Consider the following 16,490-nt stretch of genomic DNA (forward strand, 5'->3'; position numbering starts at 1 on the left):
ACAATTTCATCAGTAAACACGCAGTTCAATCCCCTGTCTAATAATCATACTATTGACAGCTACACTTTTGCTCTTCATTTAATCGGTTTTATGAATCATAGCTCAGGATGATTTCTGGCAGCTGAACATCAGCAGAACTCCTGCTCAAAACTCTCCCAAATACCTTATGAAAAAACACTAGTTTCCAGCCAGTGTACTAAATCTTTTGAATGTTAATATATGTGACATGTATATGTTACAATTGTTACTGAGTATAGTACAACAGATTAAAATCTTGAGTGTTAATGTATTACAATGGTATGAATCAATTATGTGCTTTATTTTAAATGTCAACAAAATATGTTCCCTTCTGTTTGTGTCAGAGTCTACGGATGAATCAGATGCTGATAAAACTCATGGCCTCAACAACAGCGGCTCCTCGGCCACCTACTCAGACTATTCCCCCTCTCAGGGCTCCTCAGGGTCCTCCAACCCCCCCGGCACTGTGACCGCCCTGCAGCCTGTGGGGAAAGAGGGAGCACCGCCAGCGCACTGGACAAACAGGTGGAGAGCCTCTGTATGGCTGTTCTGCACTAACTCCTGCATATTGAAGGGACTCAGCTGCAGGGCTGTAGGGTTGGTCCTATGGGTTAGGTTGTGGTTTGGGCATGTGTGGCACCATCAGGCTATGGGACACACAGTATTATATCATGGGGTGGCAAGCAGGGACCAGGAAGGTTCAGCCACTCCATCTCGTCTGTGAGAGCCATAAACAATTCCTTATAGAACTGGCTGGCCGTCAGCAGTTTGTCAGATCCCAGTGGTACAGACCCGACTGACACTGGCAAAGAAGAACATTCACCCTGACAAGAAGTTTGTTGATTAGAGGTCAGAAGCTACTTATATTGTAAAAACGCTGCACGTTTTTTGTATCATAACTATCATGGATTTCTGTCGACTCTGTGTGAGAGACATAAGTGACACAGCCCTGTATTACCACACAGGCCACTTGTTTGTCCTTTATTATTACTGAATGTGGTCAGTCCACAGAGTCATTTGCTTGAAAATGTTATTGCACACCATTTCTTTTATTGAAAGAAGTTCTCGGTGTATGTGTGGTTCAGAGCTAGAATGTCTCGTTTTGCATTTGAAAGATCCACAGTTTGCCCTTGGATACAAAATGAGCCTCGTTCATAGAGGGCTGCGAATCAAAAGGAACACTCTGACAGTTGGGAATGCCACAAGCAATTGTTTTGATTTAGTAACAATGCCTAGGATATCACTCCTCCTTATTGTCACTGATGGTATATGCAGGAGCAAAGAGAGTGCTCCTCAGCTGCAGCTCTGATTTGTAGGAGATGAGCGTCCAGCTATCAAGCAGCTGTCTCAGAGAGGAATGTCCTGTCTGAGCCTTAGCTGCTCATTAACACAGATGTCCATGCTGCGAGCAGTCACATGGGTCTCCTTTATCAGCAGTGGGCACACAAAGTGAAGGTCAGGTGAATGGCTCCCCCTATGGAGACTGACATTCAGATGCAGTACACTGCAGCTCTCAAAATGTTTACTTATTCAGGAACTTGGCTTCAAAGGACCTATTTGTGTTCTCCTAGACAAATCCTAGTTCTGTATTTCTGTATCCTGTATTTGATTTAACTGTAACCATACTGCTTTTTCCCTGATTGTCAGTTGAGGACAGAGGGTGTAAAAGATGAAGGCTTCCTAGAAGAAATGTTTCTTCTGAATTAAACAGGTTTCAGAGTGCTTTATACTATTTTGAACTCTAGCAAGAACATCGGACCATAACCTTCAAATTCACCTTTCTTTGGGGAATTGAACATTTATTCGCATGTTTCTGTTATTCTGTTATTCAGTGCTTTAGCTTCCATAGTGGACACAGTGGTTGTGACCTCACCTCTTTTGGAATTCTAGATCTGTTCTTCTTGCTTAGGTTTAAGTGTGTTACTTAAAAGGACAGATAAAGAACACAAATAAAAATATGTACACTAGTACACAGTTCCTACAACAATTTAAAGCATTTATATTAGCATGTGGGGGGCGTGATGGTTTGGCCGGATCCCACTCTCTGGCGGGTATGGGGTTTGAATCCTGTTTGGGGTGCCTTTCGGTGGACTGGAGTCCCGTCCTGAGTGTGTCCCCTCCCCCTCCAGCCTTGTGCCTTGTGTTGCCGGGTTAGGCTTTTGTTTGCCGCAACCCCGCTTGCGACAAGCGGTTTCAGACGTGTGTGTGTGTGTGTGTGTGTGTGTGTGTGTGTGTGTGAGTGTGAGAGAGAGAGCGAGAGAGAGAGAGAGAGAAATATTAGCATGTTCCTCAGATTAAATGCCCGGCGTTTCTGATGAACTCTAATGAAACTTGTTCCAGCTTCGGCCCAGTCCCCAGTCAGCTATTTGCAAAAGCTGGAAAGGCTTACATAATGTCAATTTTTTCATGCTCCCAGTTGTGCAAATAGGGATTTTAACCAAATGTATGCTTTTCATTCATGAATTTCTACTGAGTGGTCATGCAGTTAGGCAGGCCATGATATGTTGTCTACCTCAGAAATCCAGAAAAATTCTGTTGTTGTCAAAATGCACAGTTTGTCACAACTGTTTTTCTCCGGTAGGCTGGCCCAGTCATTCCCAAAGCCCATAGAGTCCAAGCCATTGCTAAGTCAGAGAGAGACCCCTCCTTCCAGCAGCCTGCAGCAAAGAAGTGAAAGGCGTCCTCTTAGCGACACCTTTGACAGCTGGAATGATACCTCTCACTATGACAACACGGGTTTTGTTGCTGAGGAGCCCCCAGTGGAGACGTCAAGCAGTGGAAACCCCATGTTGGGCTCCAAACCCAGGAGCTCCTCTGCGCATGGCCGCCGGCCCCTGCTGCGGCAGGAGCGGATAGTAGGGGTACCACTGGAGCTGGAACAGTCCCCCCACACCTTCCACCCTGTACGCAATACACCTGAACCTGAGGCCCCTCCTCCTCCCACAAACCCATGGCAGAACTGGACGAGGACCCCTAGCCCTTTTGAGGACCGCACAGCCTTCCCTTCCAAGCTGGAGATCACCCCTGCCAATAGCCCTAATCCTGACCGTAAGGACTTTGAGCAGGAGATAAGTGACTTGCCTGGAACCTTTCCTTCCACGGGAGCATGGGGTTTCTTGGACTCTCGGGACTCAGGGATGGCGCGGAGTCACTCTAACGTTTTCACACACGTACAGTGCAGGCCTGACTCTGCAAAAAGCAGCATGGTCATCAGTAAGAGCACGGAGAGGCTCTCGCCCATGATGAAGGAGGTAAAGGCAAAGTTCAAAAAGTCACAGAGTATTGACGAGATTGACATTGGCTCTTACAAAGTATATAGCATTCCCTTGGATAGCTACAGCTCCAGCATAGAAAATCAAGGCAGTGTCGACAGGCCGGACCTCCCTCCTCCAATGGAGCAGAGCATGTCCCGGAGCCAGTCTGCGCCTATGCTGGATGATGACCTAGATGGCTTTGGAACTGGAAAAACTTTACAGCAACAGAAGCCTTCCATCCCTAAAAAGGTTTATCAGTTTGACCAAAGCTTCAACCCCCAGGGGGCTATGGAGGTTTTGAATCCTGAGAGGAGAGTCCCACCCCCTTTCCCCAACACCCCTGAGTATGTGAATCAACCAGGAAAGACCCTTCCAAAAGAACTGGTAAGTCCCAGGGGCTATCGGGGCTATCCCCCAGTGGAGCAGATGTTTTCCTTCTCGCAGCCATCCGTCAATGAGGATGCTGTTAGCCAGCCATTCTCAAGCCAACGGTCTCGACCAGGCTTCCTGCGAAGGGCTGACTCCTTGGTCAGTTCCACAGAGATGGCACTTTTCCGCAGGGTAGCTGAAGCCCAAGAGCTCCAGTTTAGTGACCGCTACACCAGACCACACTTCAAGGGAATGTTAGAGCATCAGAGCAGCTTGTCCCCTGTGGTGGACTCCCAGTTCCATAGAAGGAATGGTAGGTACGAGGAGGACTACTCGTCGCACCCGGAGCCTAAAAAGCCAATCATGGGCTACCCCACCAAGAGCCTGACTCAGAGGCGACCCCTGTCTGCCAGAAGCTACAGCACAGAGACCTATGGTGCCTCACAGGCTCGGCCAGTGTCGGCTAGGCCCACAATGGCAGCCTTGCTGGAGAAGATGCCTTCGGATTACAACCTGAGCACCTGTACTGAGAGAAGCACTGACACAGACATGAAGCTCCGGTCCATAGTGCAGAAACCCGAGGATGTCTCCTCTAAAATGCCAGTGGACTGGAGGCAGCAGCTGCTGAGACACATAGAAGCGAAGAGATTAGACCGGGTAAGGCGGATGCCTCCTGCTAACATCCACTCACACTTATCACCAGGCTCAGCACATTTTCCAGAGTTCACACCGCCACGAACTTCTCTGTCAGATCCTCCACTTTGTAACCACAGAGTCTGTATAACCATCACTTTAAGTACACGTACCAAGCGTGTGTCAGTGTGCAATTGAAGCAATAGGACCTCGGCAGCACTTCAACAATTTGTCACTAAATATGTACATACAGAGGGGGGCACGGTGGCGCAGTGTGCTAACCGGGTCCTGCTCTCTGGTGGGTCTGGGGTTTGCGTCCCGCTTGGGGTGCCTTGCGACGGACTGGCGTCCCGTCCTGGGTGTGTCCCCTCCCCGTCCAGCCTTACGCCCTGTGTTTCTGGGTTAGGCTCCGGCTCCCCGCGACCCCGTATGGGACAAGCGGTTCAGACAGTGTGTGTGTGTGTGTGTGTGTGTGTGTGTGTGTGTGTGTGTGTGTGTGTGTGTGTGTATGTATGTACATACACCCACTGTGTAACAGAATCATAAAGATTTTGGAGAGAGCATCATTATTGATTGTTTAAGGTATATTGATTGCTTTATTATTGTTTCTTGTTTCAGTGTTATTGGTAAAAATGCTAATATATTCAATCAGTTTTTTTTTATATGACTACCATGATTACTTACATCAACTAACTCTAAAATATGTAAATCATTATATTTGGATATAATAGCTGGCTGTGTCAAATACTGTACAGTGGCAAACAATATTACAATACAAAACTATATTAAAAACTGTAAATACATTGAGGGTATAATCACAGTGTTCATTTTGACATAGTCTGGCTGAAACAAATGTTTCTTATGATTTAATTAAATTAAAAATTGTTTTGAGAAGGGTATACATTATTTACCTGTCTGTTTGAAAACTTGTATGCTGTTCCCAAGCATATGCAGGTAAAAATTTCAGGCACTTAAGCATATAAAATATATTTGTAAATATAGTATGATCAGATAAAAAATTCCACCTAAATTTCACAGTGCAAGCAACAGATAATCAGCTTTCTTATTGTAGAAGTTACATTCTAATTTTATCAATGTTATTATAAATTTTGTCTGTATTTTCAAATATGATATTGCTGTGTTGCTGTGTGTACTAATGTGTTGTGTTCAGTATTAATGATGTTTTGTTGTTGCCCTGTTTGTCAAGCTCACTCTGTTGCAGCTACACCCCATGTATGATGTAACTGTTACCATGTAAATCTGCTGCTTTTGATCTCTGTCTGACTCACTCATTCACTCATGTCACGTGAATGTTTCCCAATCAGAGCGCTGCCCTTAAGCACAACACAGTAAACTTCGGCATGCTGTATTCTGGACGCTATGCTGATCCGCATGCCAACAGAAGCATGACCATAAACTTTTACAATAATGCAAAGCATGAAAACCAAACAACACAGTGGCTACCTCTTCCAAATGTGAGTATTAACATCACATTGTTAACGTTTGAGTGCAACACAATGCAGTATAGTTGAATTTGTGCAGAAGTCCTGTCTTGGGTTTATAGAGCAATTGTTTGTATTAAAACAACTGAACTGTAAAGGGTCTAGTTTTCCATGGGTTTTCAGGTTAAAATACATCAGTTTGCATTAACTCTAGTCATTTGTCTATGGAAGGCAACATTGGATATTCCCATTTCTTTAGAATATATTCCTGTCATTGCCCTTCTAAACTGCATACATACTAATATTTTTGCTTACATGGAACATAATATTCTTTGTAAGCAAAAAATATTGCAGAATCATTAATCAAATTTTAGACTCTGTTATAATGTTGTGGTCAACAGATCCCCAGTCAGAAACTGCAAATTAAGCCGATAAACTGACCAGAGAAACACCATAAATATTTTCTGGTGAAGTGAAGAAAAGGAACCTATATTTATGACTTATCTTACTGATTTAGTGTACATTAAAATGAGGAACACAGTAATGAACAAGCCTTATGGCTTGTATGGCAAACATTGATGTTTGGGAACAACACAAGGAACCCCACCCATTCCAAAGAAAAGCTTTTGTCATGTTCTGTCTGATATATGAAAGTGTCAGTGCTGCTTGTCTACACCCTGTGTCAGCTGCAGTGATGTCTACCCACTGTTGGGTATGGGTGCAGTGATGTCTACCCACCCAAGCAAAGTGTCTACCCACATATGTGGTAGGGTATTGTACCGGTTCACATGGTTACTACTATTTACAGTATCACTACCAGACATCCTCCTCTGCTCCAGGGGCAGTGTTTCCTTTCATATTTGGAACAGGCTATGTACATTATAACATTAACACAATATAAGAGTGGCATAAATAAACAATACACAAAGAAAACAAGTTTGTTTTTTATAAAAAAGACATAATTCAAATTATATTTCAGTGATTACAAACACTGCCCGAAAAGTGATGTCAGTATTTGGGAGGGTATTAATGGGTCAGTACTAATTGTTAACAGAATTGTGCGTGATCCTTTAGTCAAGCCTCAAACATACACACACACACACAAACACAATGCTTTTTGAAGCAAACTGTTCTTATGAGATTGCTTTAGCTGCCAGTGCCATTATTAATGTGGAGTCCACTGCACAATAGAAGGGCTACAGGCTACCCTGAACTCCCCAGCATCATGCTGAGTTCTGCCTGTCGCATCTCTCGCCAGACCCCATCGCAGCAGAGCAGCATTCTAGATAACGGTCAGGAGGAGCTCTCCCCAACCAGCCAGTGGGCTCCTTACTCGCTTGGCAGGAGGGATGTACCACCAGAGAATATTGTAAAAAAGGTAGGCCAGCTGGGGACTGTTTGGGGAGGGAGGCACCTCTGGCCCACACTGCAACTGCTCCACCCATTGCCATGACCCCTAATGTTTAAATGGGAAGAAAACCCCTTATCTATACTTGTTTTTGTGTGGGTGTTTTTTTTATTTATTATCATCACATTTTCATTTGTTCCTGTCATTCTGGTTCATTTTTTGAACGATCTACAGTCCTGGCAGGCACCTGCAGGATGCAGAAGGCTAGCTGTGACAGATGCTTCAATGTAGAGCAGTTCTCCTGCTGGACACAGAGTGTTTGAGAAAACATTTCGAAGTAAAACAGAGGCAGGATGAGAGAGTCAACATTTATTTAAGAAATGCACAGTTGTGATTTGAGAGTGAGTTGAACCTGCTACTGGTTGTCAGTGGAGTTTGTTAAGGCTGTGAAGGGAGAACACTCTACACGTTCCCTGTGATCTCTCCGCACACTGTTGCATATTACAGATCCTCGACTGTTTACTTGATGGGTTGCGTTGCCCACAGGCAGGTGGCCATCCCCACCAGATGCAGACAATGGTCATGACCTCAGTGTCCGCCACGCCACCACACCGCTCTGCCCGGGACCAGCAGTATGAGGGACCCATAAACAGGATTTCCATCCAGCAGTACCAGTCTCCACTACCCATGCCCATTTCTGCCACCAGCCCCCGGCCCCAGAGTGCCCGCTGCCTCATTCAAACCAAGGGCCAGAAGAGCATGGATGGGTACCAGGAGCAGGTTGGTCTTACCATCTGCCTTTGCCCCTTATCTGTTACACAGACATGCCAGTGATCGTCCGATGCAGATCGTCTTCCCTTGACACTGCGAAGGGAAAACCATAATACAAGCTTTTTAACTGGAACACTGAGTACAGGAAGTTTTTATTCCCACCTGGTAGTAAACCTCCTGACACCTGATCCAACTTAATGAAGTGACTGAACCCATTAAAACCCTTTATAAATTTGCAGTGGGGTAAAGCACTAGAAGACCTTTCAACAGTGGAGATGAATGCGCTTACTGTAAAGCAGGTTATTGTGAATAGCACATACTTTAATTGGCATATAAGTAAGATTGTGGAACTCAAGCATGCAGAAGATCTTAAGATCCATAAAATTATTCCCTTCCTAAATGTATAATGGAAAAAGTTAGAGATATAACAGAAAATTTGTTGCTCATCAGGTTGTTTAACAGTCATCTGGTCACTGTGCTGGTTTGTGGTACATCTTCAGAGCATAGAAAACTGTGCCCTGTCACAGGTAATGCGGTGGGTTTTTAACAAGAAATGGAAAATTAGGATATTTCTATGCCGAGAGCTCATTTACTCAGTATTGCTGGTGCTGGAAATTATCGTTTTCTCAGTGCTGCTCTATTGCTATCTTTGTGCTGCGTTTAGCTGTGTGTTCGGATAGAGAAAAACCCAGGCTTGGGTTTCAGCATCTCAGGGGGGATCAGTGGGCAAGGGAACCCCTTCAAGCCTTCAGACATGGTAAGACCGAGTCCTTCTCTTCTGCTGTGATTGGATATTAATATTCACAACTCTTTGTAGGTCTGTGCATATGAAGTTAACACTAGGATTTGAACTGTCAGTTCTTTTTAAAATGAATTATAAACCTGTATTGCTCTGAAGGAAAATGAATCCAGGTAAATTCACAGTTGCCATGGAAACAGCCACTGCTGCAGAGTACTGCACATTACGTTAGTATATTGCCTTTGAACTGTCATTGTTCTTTCTTGCAAATGGAAGCAACTCTAGGGCCAGATATTGACAAGTATTTGGGCAGTATTTTCTATAATTGCATCCCCCAGGAATGCATTTATTATAATTGTTTTCATATGAATAATTGATTAGATTGTTTATCATAAGGTGGTTTCAAATCACATTGCTGAACTTCCCATGTTCATAAATAAATGTTTATGTAGTAATACATCAATATTCAGTGTTATGATTCCTTCCGTCAGGTTTAGTATCAGTAATTTCTTTTACAAATGCATGGTGTTCCTTTTGAGATTTATGTAGTTAATTTAATTCTAGTGTTTTTGTTTTATCATATGCTGTTATGAAGATGAAAGCATTTAACATTATTTTGTTTGGTCTCCCCTTCATAATTATCTTCAGTTAGCTTCAAGAAGGTTTTTAATTCCATTGAGGATTGATGTTTGTACTCGCAGCTGAACAGAGGAATTTGGATTATTTTGGTCATATGAAAGCAGCAGAAGTGATCAGCCACATAACAGTCAACAAGTGACACAGAGTTGGTAGAGGAGGGTTAGTGAAGCCGATTGCCCTTGAGAACATGATCCCTCTTCATTACTGTAGCAATACCTGATGTCTGTGAGCAGGCGGAGTATGTCAGGCTTCCTTCATCGAGGGAACCTCAACAGGTTTACACAAATCTTTGTGTGGGAAATTTTGAGATTATAAAATGTGTGAGGGAAAAGTGGTGCTCTCCTTGTGAGTGTAAAAAACACATACTTAACTTGAATTGCTTAAATAAAAGGTCCAGATGTGAGGGTCTCCTTGTGGTTCAGAAAGAATTGTTGCTCATGTTTTATACAATTGTATATAATGTAGTTTGAGTCTGACTGTAATTGTCAACCAATTGTGAGTCAAGTGCCTAAAGTGTTTCATCCAGGACATTGTTTCATCAGGGCAGTGTGTTACTGTCTAAATGCTTATCAGAGATGTGTGAACTTTTCTGGTGGTCTGTGCTGAGAAGTGAGACGCTCCTCCAATAGGAGGTCATTCATAGTCAGACAGATGGATGTATTTTTATCACCAACTCTAAAGGGAGCAACTTCATTGAGTCTAGCCAGATTACTTCAGTGAATTCCTAAATGATGGAACTGAGATTTTAGCCAAAGATTAAACTGCTAAATTTTGACCTAATCAAGTAATTACCCCTCTAATGCAGGTAGGTGCTGTTGTAGGAAATGGAGCGTGTTCTTATATGTGACAGCCCCTTATTGATTGAGAAAGTATCTTAATTGTCAAGACATAGTCTTTTTAAATAACAGGTCCTGTTACTCTCTCACTGTTAGAGCAGACACTGTGAACACTGTCACCTTAGGACTGACTTAAAACATCAGTCATCAGAATTTTAGCAAGCTGCTGAATTTCTGGAAATGAGGACAGCTGATAGTATAGTGGTTAGCGCTGCTGCCTTAAGATGCAAAGGCTGCAGGTTTGATCTCCAGCTATAGTGCCCTTGAGCAAGGTACTTAACCTTGAATTGCTCCAGTAAAGTTATCCAGCTGTGTAAATGGGTAAATAATTGAAAGCTTGTAGTAGTTGTAACCTTAACATTCTAAGTTGGTTTGGAGAAAAGTGGCAACTAAATGGAAGTACTGCTTATATTATACTGTATCCAGATAATTTATACCAAATCTCTGCATAGGGTCTATTTTACATGCCCAAGCAAAATCTGTTCATCCTCGGTTTGATCATAATTTTTTAAGCCAATATAGACATTGTTTTTGCTTCCCAACAGAAGCTGTTCTGTCCCTAATTCTAGTGATTGATAAAATTGTCAATATAAAGATATTATAAGCATATCTTTATTTGATAAACAAAATTTGCTTGTTAACTGAATGTGACATCATTAGGGTCATTTCTTGTTTGCTAAAACAGTTAAATGAAACACTTCCATTCGTAAAGTTAGCTTTTAAGTAAACTTAAGAATTGTATTTGCATACAGCACCAGTCACTGACTGAGAAACCATTAGGATCTTATCACTGTGATTACATGTTTAAAGAATTTGTTTCTGCAAACCTAAAACATAATTCATGGTGCATTGCTCATAAATATATTCCTTAGTTTCACTTTGATATCATGCAACTTTCTTCGGTGGGCTCACCACCTGCCGGAGAGACCGTAAGGGGCCGGTGCATTGTGATTTGGGCGGTGGTCGAGGCCGAGTGCCCGGCCGACCCAAACCTCAGGCGCCAACTCTGGTTTTTGGGACTTGGAATGTCACCTCACTGGCGAGGAAGGAGCCTGAGCTGGTGCAGGAAGTTGAGAGATACCGTCTAGATATAGTCGTGCTCACTTCCACTCACAGCTTGGGTTCTGGAACCACTCTTCTCGACCAAGGGTGGACTCTCCACTATTCTGGCGTTGCCCAGGGTGAGAGGCGGCGGGCGGGTGTGGGCTTATTAATAGCCCCCCAGTTTAGCCGCCATGTGTTGGAGTCTACCCCGGTGAATGAGAGGGTCATCTCCCTGCGCCTTCGAGTCAGGGAACGGTCTCTCACTGTCGTTTGTGCTTATGTGCCTAATGGCAGTGTAGAGTACCCGGCCTTCTTGGAGTCCCTGGAGGGCGTGCTGGAAAGCGCTCCCATTGGGGACTCTGTCGTTCTACTGGGGGACTTTAACGCCCACGTGGGTAGCGACAGTGACACCTGGAGGGGCGTGATTGGGAGGAACGGCCTCCCTGATCTGAACCCGAGCGGTGAGTTGTTATTGGATTTCTGTGCTAGTCACGGTTTATCCATAACGAACACCATGTTCATGCATAAGGGTGTCCATCAGTGCACTTGGCACCAGGACACCCTAGGTCGGAGGTCGATGATCGACTTTGTAGTCGTTTCTTCTGACCTTCGGCCATATGTCTTGGACACTCGGGTGAAGAGAGGGGCTGAGCTGTCAACTGATCACCACCTGGTAGTGAGTTGGATTCGATGGCGGGGGGAAAAGCTGGACAGACCTGGCAGGCCCAAACGCATAGTGAGGGTCTGTTGGGAACGTTTGGCGGAGGCCCCTGTCAGAGAGGTCTTCAACTCCCACCTCCGACAGAGCTTCAACCAGGTCCCGAGGGAGGTGGGGGACATCGAGTCTGAATGGACTATGTTCCACGCCTCCATTATAGGGGCAGCGGTTCGGAGCTGCGGCCATAAGGTCTCCGGCGCCTGTCGCGGCGGCAATCCCCGAACACAGTGGTGGACACCGGAGATAAGGGATGCCGTCAAGCTGAAGAAGGAGTTCTATCGGGCCTGGCTGGCTCATGGGACTCCTGAAGCAGCTGACGGGTACCGACGGGCCAAACGGAGCGCGGCTCTGGCAGTCGCCGCGGCAAAAACTCGGGCTTGGGAGGAGTTCGGTGAGGCCATGGAGGAAGACTTTCGGTCGGCCTCAAAGAGATTCTGGCAAACCGTCCGGCGACTCAGAGGGGGGAAGCGGTGTTCCACAAACACTGTTTACAGTGGAAGTGGTGCGCTGCTGCCTCAGCTGAGGATGTCCTCGGGCGGTGGAAGGAGTACTTTGAGGATCTCCTCAATCCCTCCGACACGCCTTCCGTAGAGGAAGCTGAGGCTGGGGACTTGTAGGGGGACTCGTCCATTACCCTGGCTGAAGTTGCTGAGGTAGTCAAAAAACTCCTCGATGGCAAGGCTCCGGGGGTGGATGAGATCCGCCCCGAGTTTCTCAGGTCTCTGGATGTTGTGGGGCTGTCTTGGCTGACACGCCTCTGCAGCATCGCATGGAGTTCGGGAACGGTGCCTCTGGACTGGCAGACCGGGGTGGTGGTCCCTCTTTTTAAGAAGGGGGACCGGAGATTGTGTTCTAACTACAGCGGGATCACACTCCTTAGCCTCCCTGGGAAAGTCTATGCCAGGGTACTTGAAAGGAGAATCTGACCGATAGTCGAACCTCGGATTCAGGAGGAGCAATGCGGTTTTTGCCCTGGCCGTGGAACACTGGACCAGCTCTATACCCTCACTAGGGTGCTGGAGGGTTCGTGGGAGTTTGCCCAACCAGTCCATATGTGTTTTGTGGACCTGGAGAAGGCATTCGACCGTGTCCCTCGTGGCATCCTGTGGGAGGTGCTTCGGGATTATGGGGTTCGGGGCTCGCTGTTACGGGCTGTTTGTTCCCTGTATGACCGGAGCAGGAGCTTGGTTCGCATTGCCGGCAGTAAGTCAGACCTCTTCCCGGTGCATGTTGGACTCCGCCAGGGCTGCCCTTTGTCACCGATTCTGTTCATTATCTTCATGGACAGAATTTCTAGGCGCAGCCAGGGAACAGAGAGTGCCTGTTTTGGTGGCCGCGAGATCTCGTCTCTGCTTTTCGCGGACGATGTGGTCCTGCTGGCTTCATCAAGTCAAGACTTGCAGCGTGCAATGGGGAGGTTTGCAGCCGAGTGCGAAGCGGCGGGGATGAGAATCAGCACCTCCAAATCCGAGGCCATGGTTCTCAGTCGGAAAAAGGTGGATTGCCCCCTCCGGGTTAGGGGGAGTTGCTCCCTCAAGTGGAGGAGTTTAAGTATCTCGGTGTCTTGTTCACGAGTGAGGGAAAAATGGAGCGGCAGGTTGACAGACGGATCGGTGCGGCGTCCGCAGTAATGCGGTCATTGTACCGGTCTGTTGTGGTGAAGAGGGAGCTGAGTCATAAGGCGAAGCTCTCAATTTACTGGTCGATCTACGTTCCTACCCTCACCTATGGTCATGAACTCTGGATCATGACCGAAAGAATGAGATCGCGGATACAAGCGGCAGAAATGAGTTTCCTCCGCAGAGTGGCTTGGCGCACCCTTAGGGATAGGGTGAGGAGCTCAGTCACCCGGGAGGAGCTCGGAGTAGAGCCGCTGCTCCTCCGCATCGAGAGGAGCCAGTTGAGGTGGCTCGGGCATCTGTTCCGGATGCCTCCTGGACGCCTCCCTGGGGAGGTGTTCCGGGCTTGTCCCACCGGGAGGAGGCCTCGGGGCAGACCCAGGACACATTGGAGAGACTATGTCTCCCGGCTGGCCTGGGAACGCCTTGGGGTTTCCCCAGAGGAACTGGAGGAGGTGTGCGGGGAGAGGGAAGTCTGGAGGACTCTGCTCGGACTGCTGCCCCCGCGACCCGGCCCCAGATAGCGGAGGAAGATGAATGAATGAATGAATGAATGAATCATGCAACTTTGATTTCAGTAATTTCTTGTTTCAAGTTCTCATTTTTGCTTTTGTTCAAGTTTCGAGTTTATTGTCATAGATACAAGTACCATGTACATGTATTATGAAAATCTTCCTGAATGCTTCTCCACAGACTATGGGCAAGGACAATAGAAATACTGCACAAACAAAACAATGACAAACAAAACAGTGTCAATGACAGTAAATAACAATAGCAGCAATGACAGCAATAACAATAAATAATGGTAACAGTAGTAACAATAATGCCAGTTGACAGTCAGAGAACTCAGAACGAGAGAATGAGAATGCTTTAAGTCACAGTGTAATTTACCAATGTGCTTGTGTGCAGCAGTCCAACGCTAGTTACTAAAGGTGGCACATTGGTTAGTGTTGTATAGTCTTACAGCAGTGGGGTAAAAGCTCTTCCTGTACCTAGCTGTGCGGGTTCGAATAGACGTAAGCCGTTTTGCAGATGGCAGGGAAGAGAAAAGTGCCTGTGTGGGGTGACTATGGTCTCTCATGATGCGCATCGTCTTTCTGAGGCAGCGTGTGGTGTAGGTGTCCTCGACTTGTTGTAAAAGATAACACCCCAGAGTTGTTTACATGCAGTATCCTTTGTATCCTTGTTTATTGTTTTTATGTGTTCTCAAGTATCAAGTCAAAATGAAGATATATTTTCCTTTTTAGGTTTGTGCTTGCATTTTTAACTGGTCATAATTATGCTATTGAAAATATATGCTGTATTTGAATTAATAGCTTCTACTTGTGGAACCCAAAGCAGAAGCAGTATATTGCATTTGGAGTGGGTTATACTAAATGTGTGGGCAGTCCAGCTGTATCACTACGGTAGATGGGACTAAGTGAGGACCCCCTCCCATAGAGCACAGTCCAACTCCTCTCTAGAGCCTTGAGCAGAGGAGAGGATGAAGAGCAGCTGAGCTGCTGGTTGACCTGACCTCATCCAGACTTGCAGGCCAGGGCAGGCTTAGTGGAGCAGGTCACAGTTCCACATGATGAATTCTGTCTTGACGGGGAGGGTGTTACACAAAAACAGTTTCTCTTCATGGAAAAGTCTGCCGCAGCCCTGCTGCAGGTCTTTTGAGAAAATGTAAGGCTTTTAAGATATTCTCAAACAAAGCTTATTTACTTATCTTATTCTGATGTCTGAGGCAAATAAAAATCTTGACTTCCACAGTTAACATTTTGTACAGCTATGTTAAATTCACTGTATTTTGTTTGGCACAAACTGTTCAAAAACAAAAAACTGTTTACACTACAGAGAAGAATTACAACTGAGTCCATTAATGTCTTTTGGTTTTGTGAAAATAAGTGAGGATTGTAGACATTTCATAATTACTTCATATTATTGCAGTTTATTGTTGCCTGGGCACCGGCAGGTTTGCTGTAAACATCTGTCTGTACCTCTGTCTGAATCACACAAAACTGTTAATCATGTAGAATATCATACATGAGCTGATCTGTTCTTAAAACAGTCTTATCTTTTGAACTGCTTCAACTTCTTAGTAATGTTGGTTGTAGCGCGAAGAAACGTATTTTAACATCTGGTTGTTGTTTCTGGTCATCTGATCTTTCTATTTGTTGATCCACATACTATTGATACCTACAAAAACACTATTAATAGTAGTTTTTCCAAAATAGATCCATAGTAAAGGGCAAAATTCTAAACCATCATAACCATGCGATTCCTAACCTCATATCACTTTTGACTTATAGGGTATCTTTGTTACTAGGGTACAGCCTGATGGACCCGCCGCCAACATTCTTCAGCCCGGGGACAAAATTCTGAAGGTAACCTTGCTCCCCATCCTGCTGCATTGTTCACAAGTGTTTAACCTGCCATTGCCCAACACATTGCCAGTAGATGCTTTGCTTGCAGCATGTCCTGCTTCGTGCTGCTTCAGTGAGTCTGCATGTTGTTCTACATCTGTATCTGTCTTACTTACAAAGGCTAGATTGTTTTTAGTCACACTTCTTACCAGGCCAACTGGTGTGTGTCTGTCCTGTGCTAACACTCACAAAGAAAAATGTATTTATATATGTGATGCACAGCAATTCACTTATGTGTAAGGAGTACATTTAAATATTTCTGTTTTCTCAAGAACACATTTTGTTGCTAGTGAACATGCATTTTTGCCATTCACAGATGTAACGTTGATGTATTATATCAGATTGATGTATTATATTATATCAGTACCATTCAAAAGGATATACTGGGCTGGATTAAAGCATTCCTTCAACCTTTTGAGACCAGTATAGATTACAAAAACCCCTCCATCTGTATCTTTTCATTTTTGCACTTGATTGCAAAGAATTTTATATCCTCATAGGCCCTTGTGACCAAAGTGGTAAATATTGGTATTGCTTTACCAAAAAACCAATAAAGGGCTCCCTCATTCTTGCCACTGCTACTCCACTCCTGCCACATTGTGTTCTCCAGTGCCACTGGCTCAGAAGGTGTATAGCTCAATGAACTTGTCCT

The 16,490-nt window shown here is 45.1% G+C and overlaps 1 protein-coding gene across 4 annotated transcripts in view; it reads left to right on the plus strand.

Moving 5' to 3' along the window:
• The window catches only part of lrrc7 (leucine rich repeat containing 7), a 49,744-nt gene that overhangs the window by 31,865 nt on the left and 1,389 nt on the right, over positions 1–16,490 (plus strand). The window contains exons 19-25 of one of the 4 annotated variants that reach the window (XM_018726692.2): positions 363–543; positions 2,600–4,298; positions 5,600–5,749; positions 6,975–7,094; positions 7,611–7,844; positions 8,500–8,592; positions 15,725–15,799. In XM_018726692.2, the coding sequence (XP_018582208.1) occupies positions 363–543; positions 2,600–4,298; positions 5,600–5,749; positions 6,975–7,094; positions 7,611–7,844; positions 8,500–8,592; positions 15,725–15,799 (2,552 nt within the window). The remainder of the gene's footprint in view (positions 1–362; positions 544–2,599; positions 4,299–5,599; positions 5,750–6,974; positions 7,095–7,610; positions 7,845–8,499; positions 8,593–15,724; positions 15,800–16,490) is intronic. The other 3 variants (XM_018726691.2, XM_018726693.2, XM_018726690.2) reach the window with 3 other exon arrangements.

Source organism: Scleropages formosus, chromosome 9 (genome assembly GCF_900964775.1).
Source record: "Scleropages formosus chromosome 9, fSclFor1.1, whole genome shotgun sequence".
Taxonomy (NCBI): Eukaryota; Metazoa; Chordata; class Actinopteri; order Osteoglossiformes; family Osteoglossidae; genus Scleropages; species Scleropages formosus.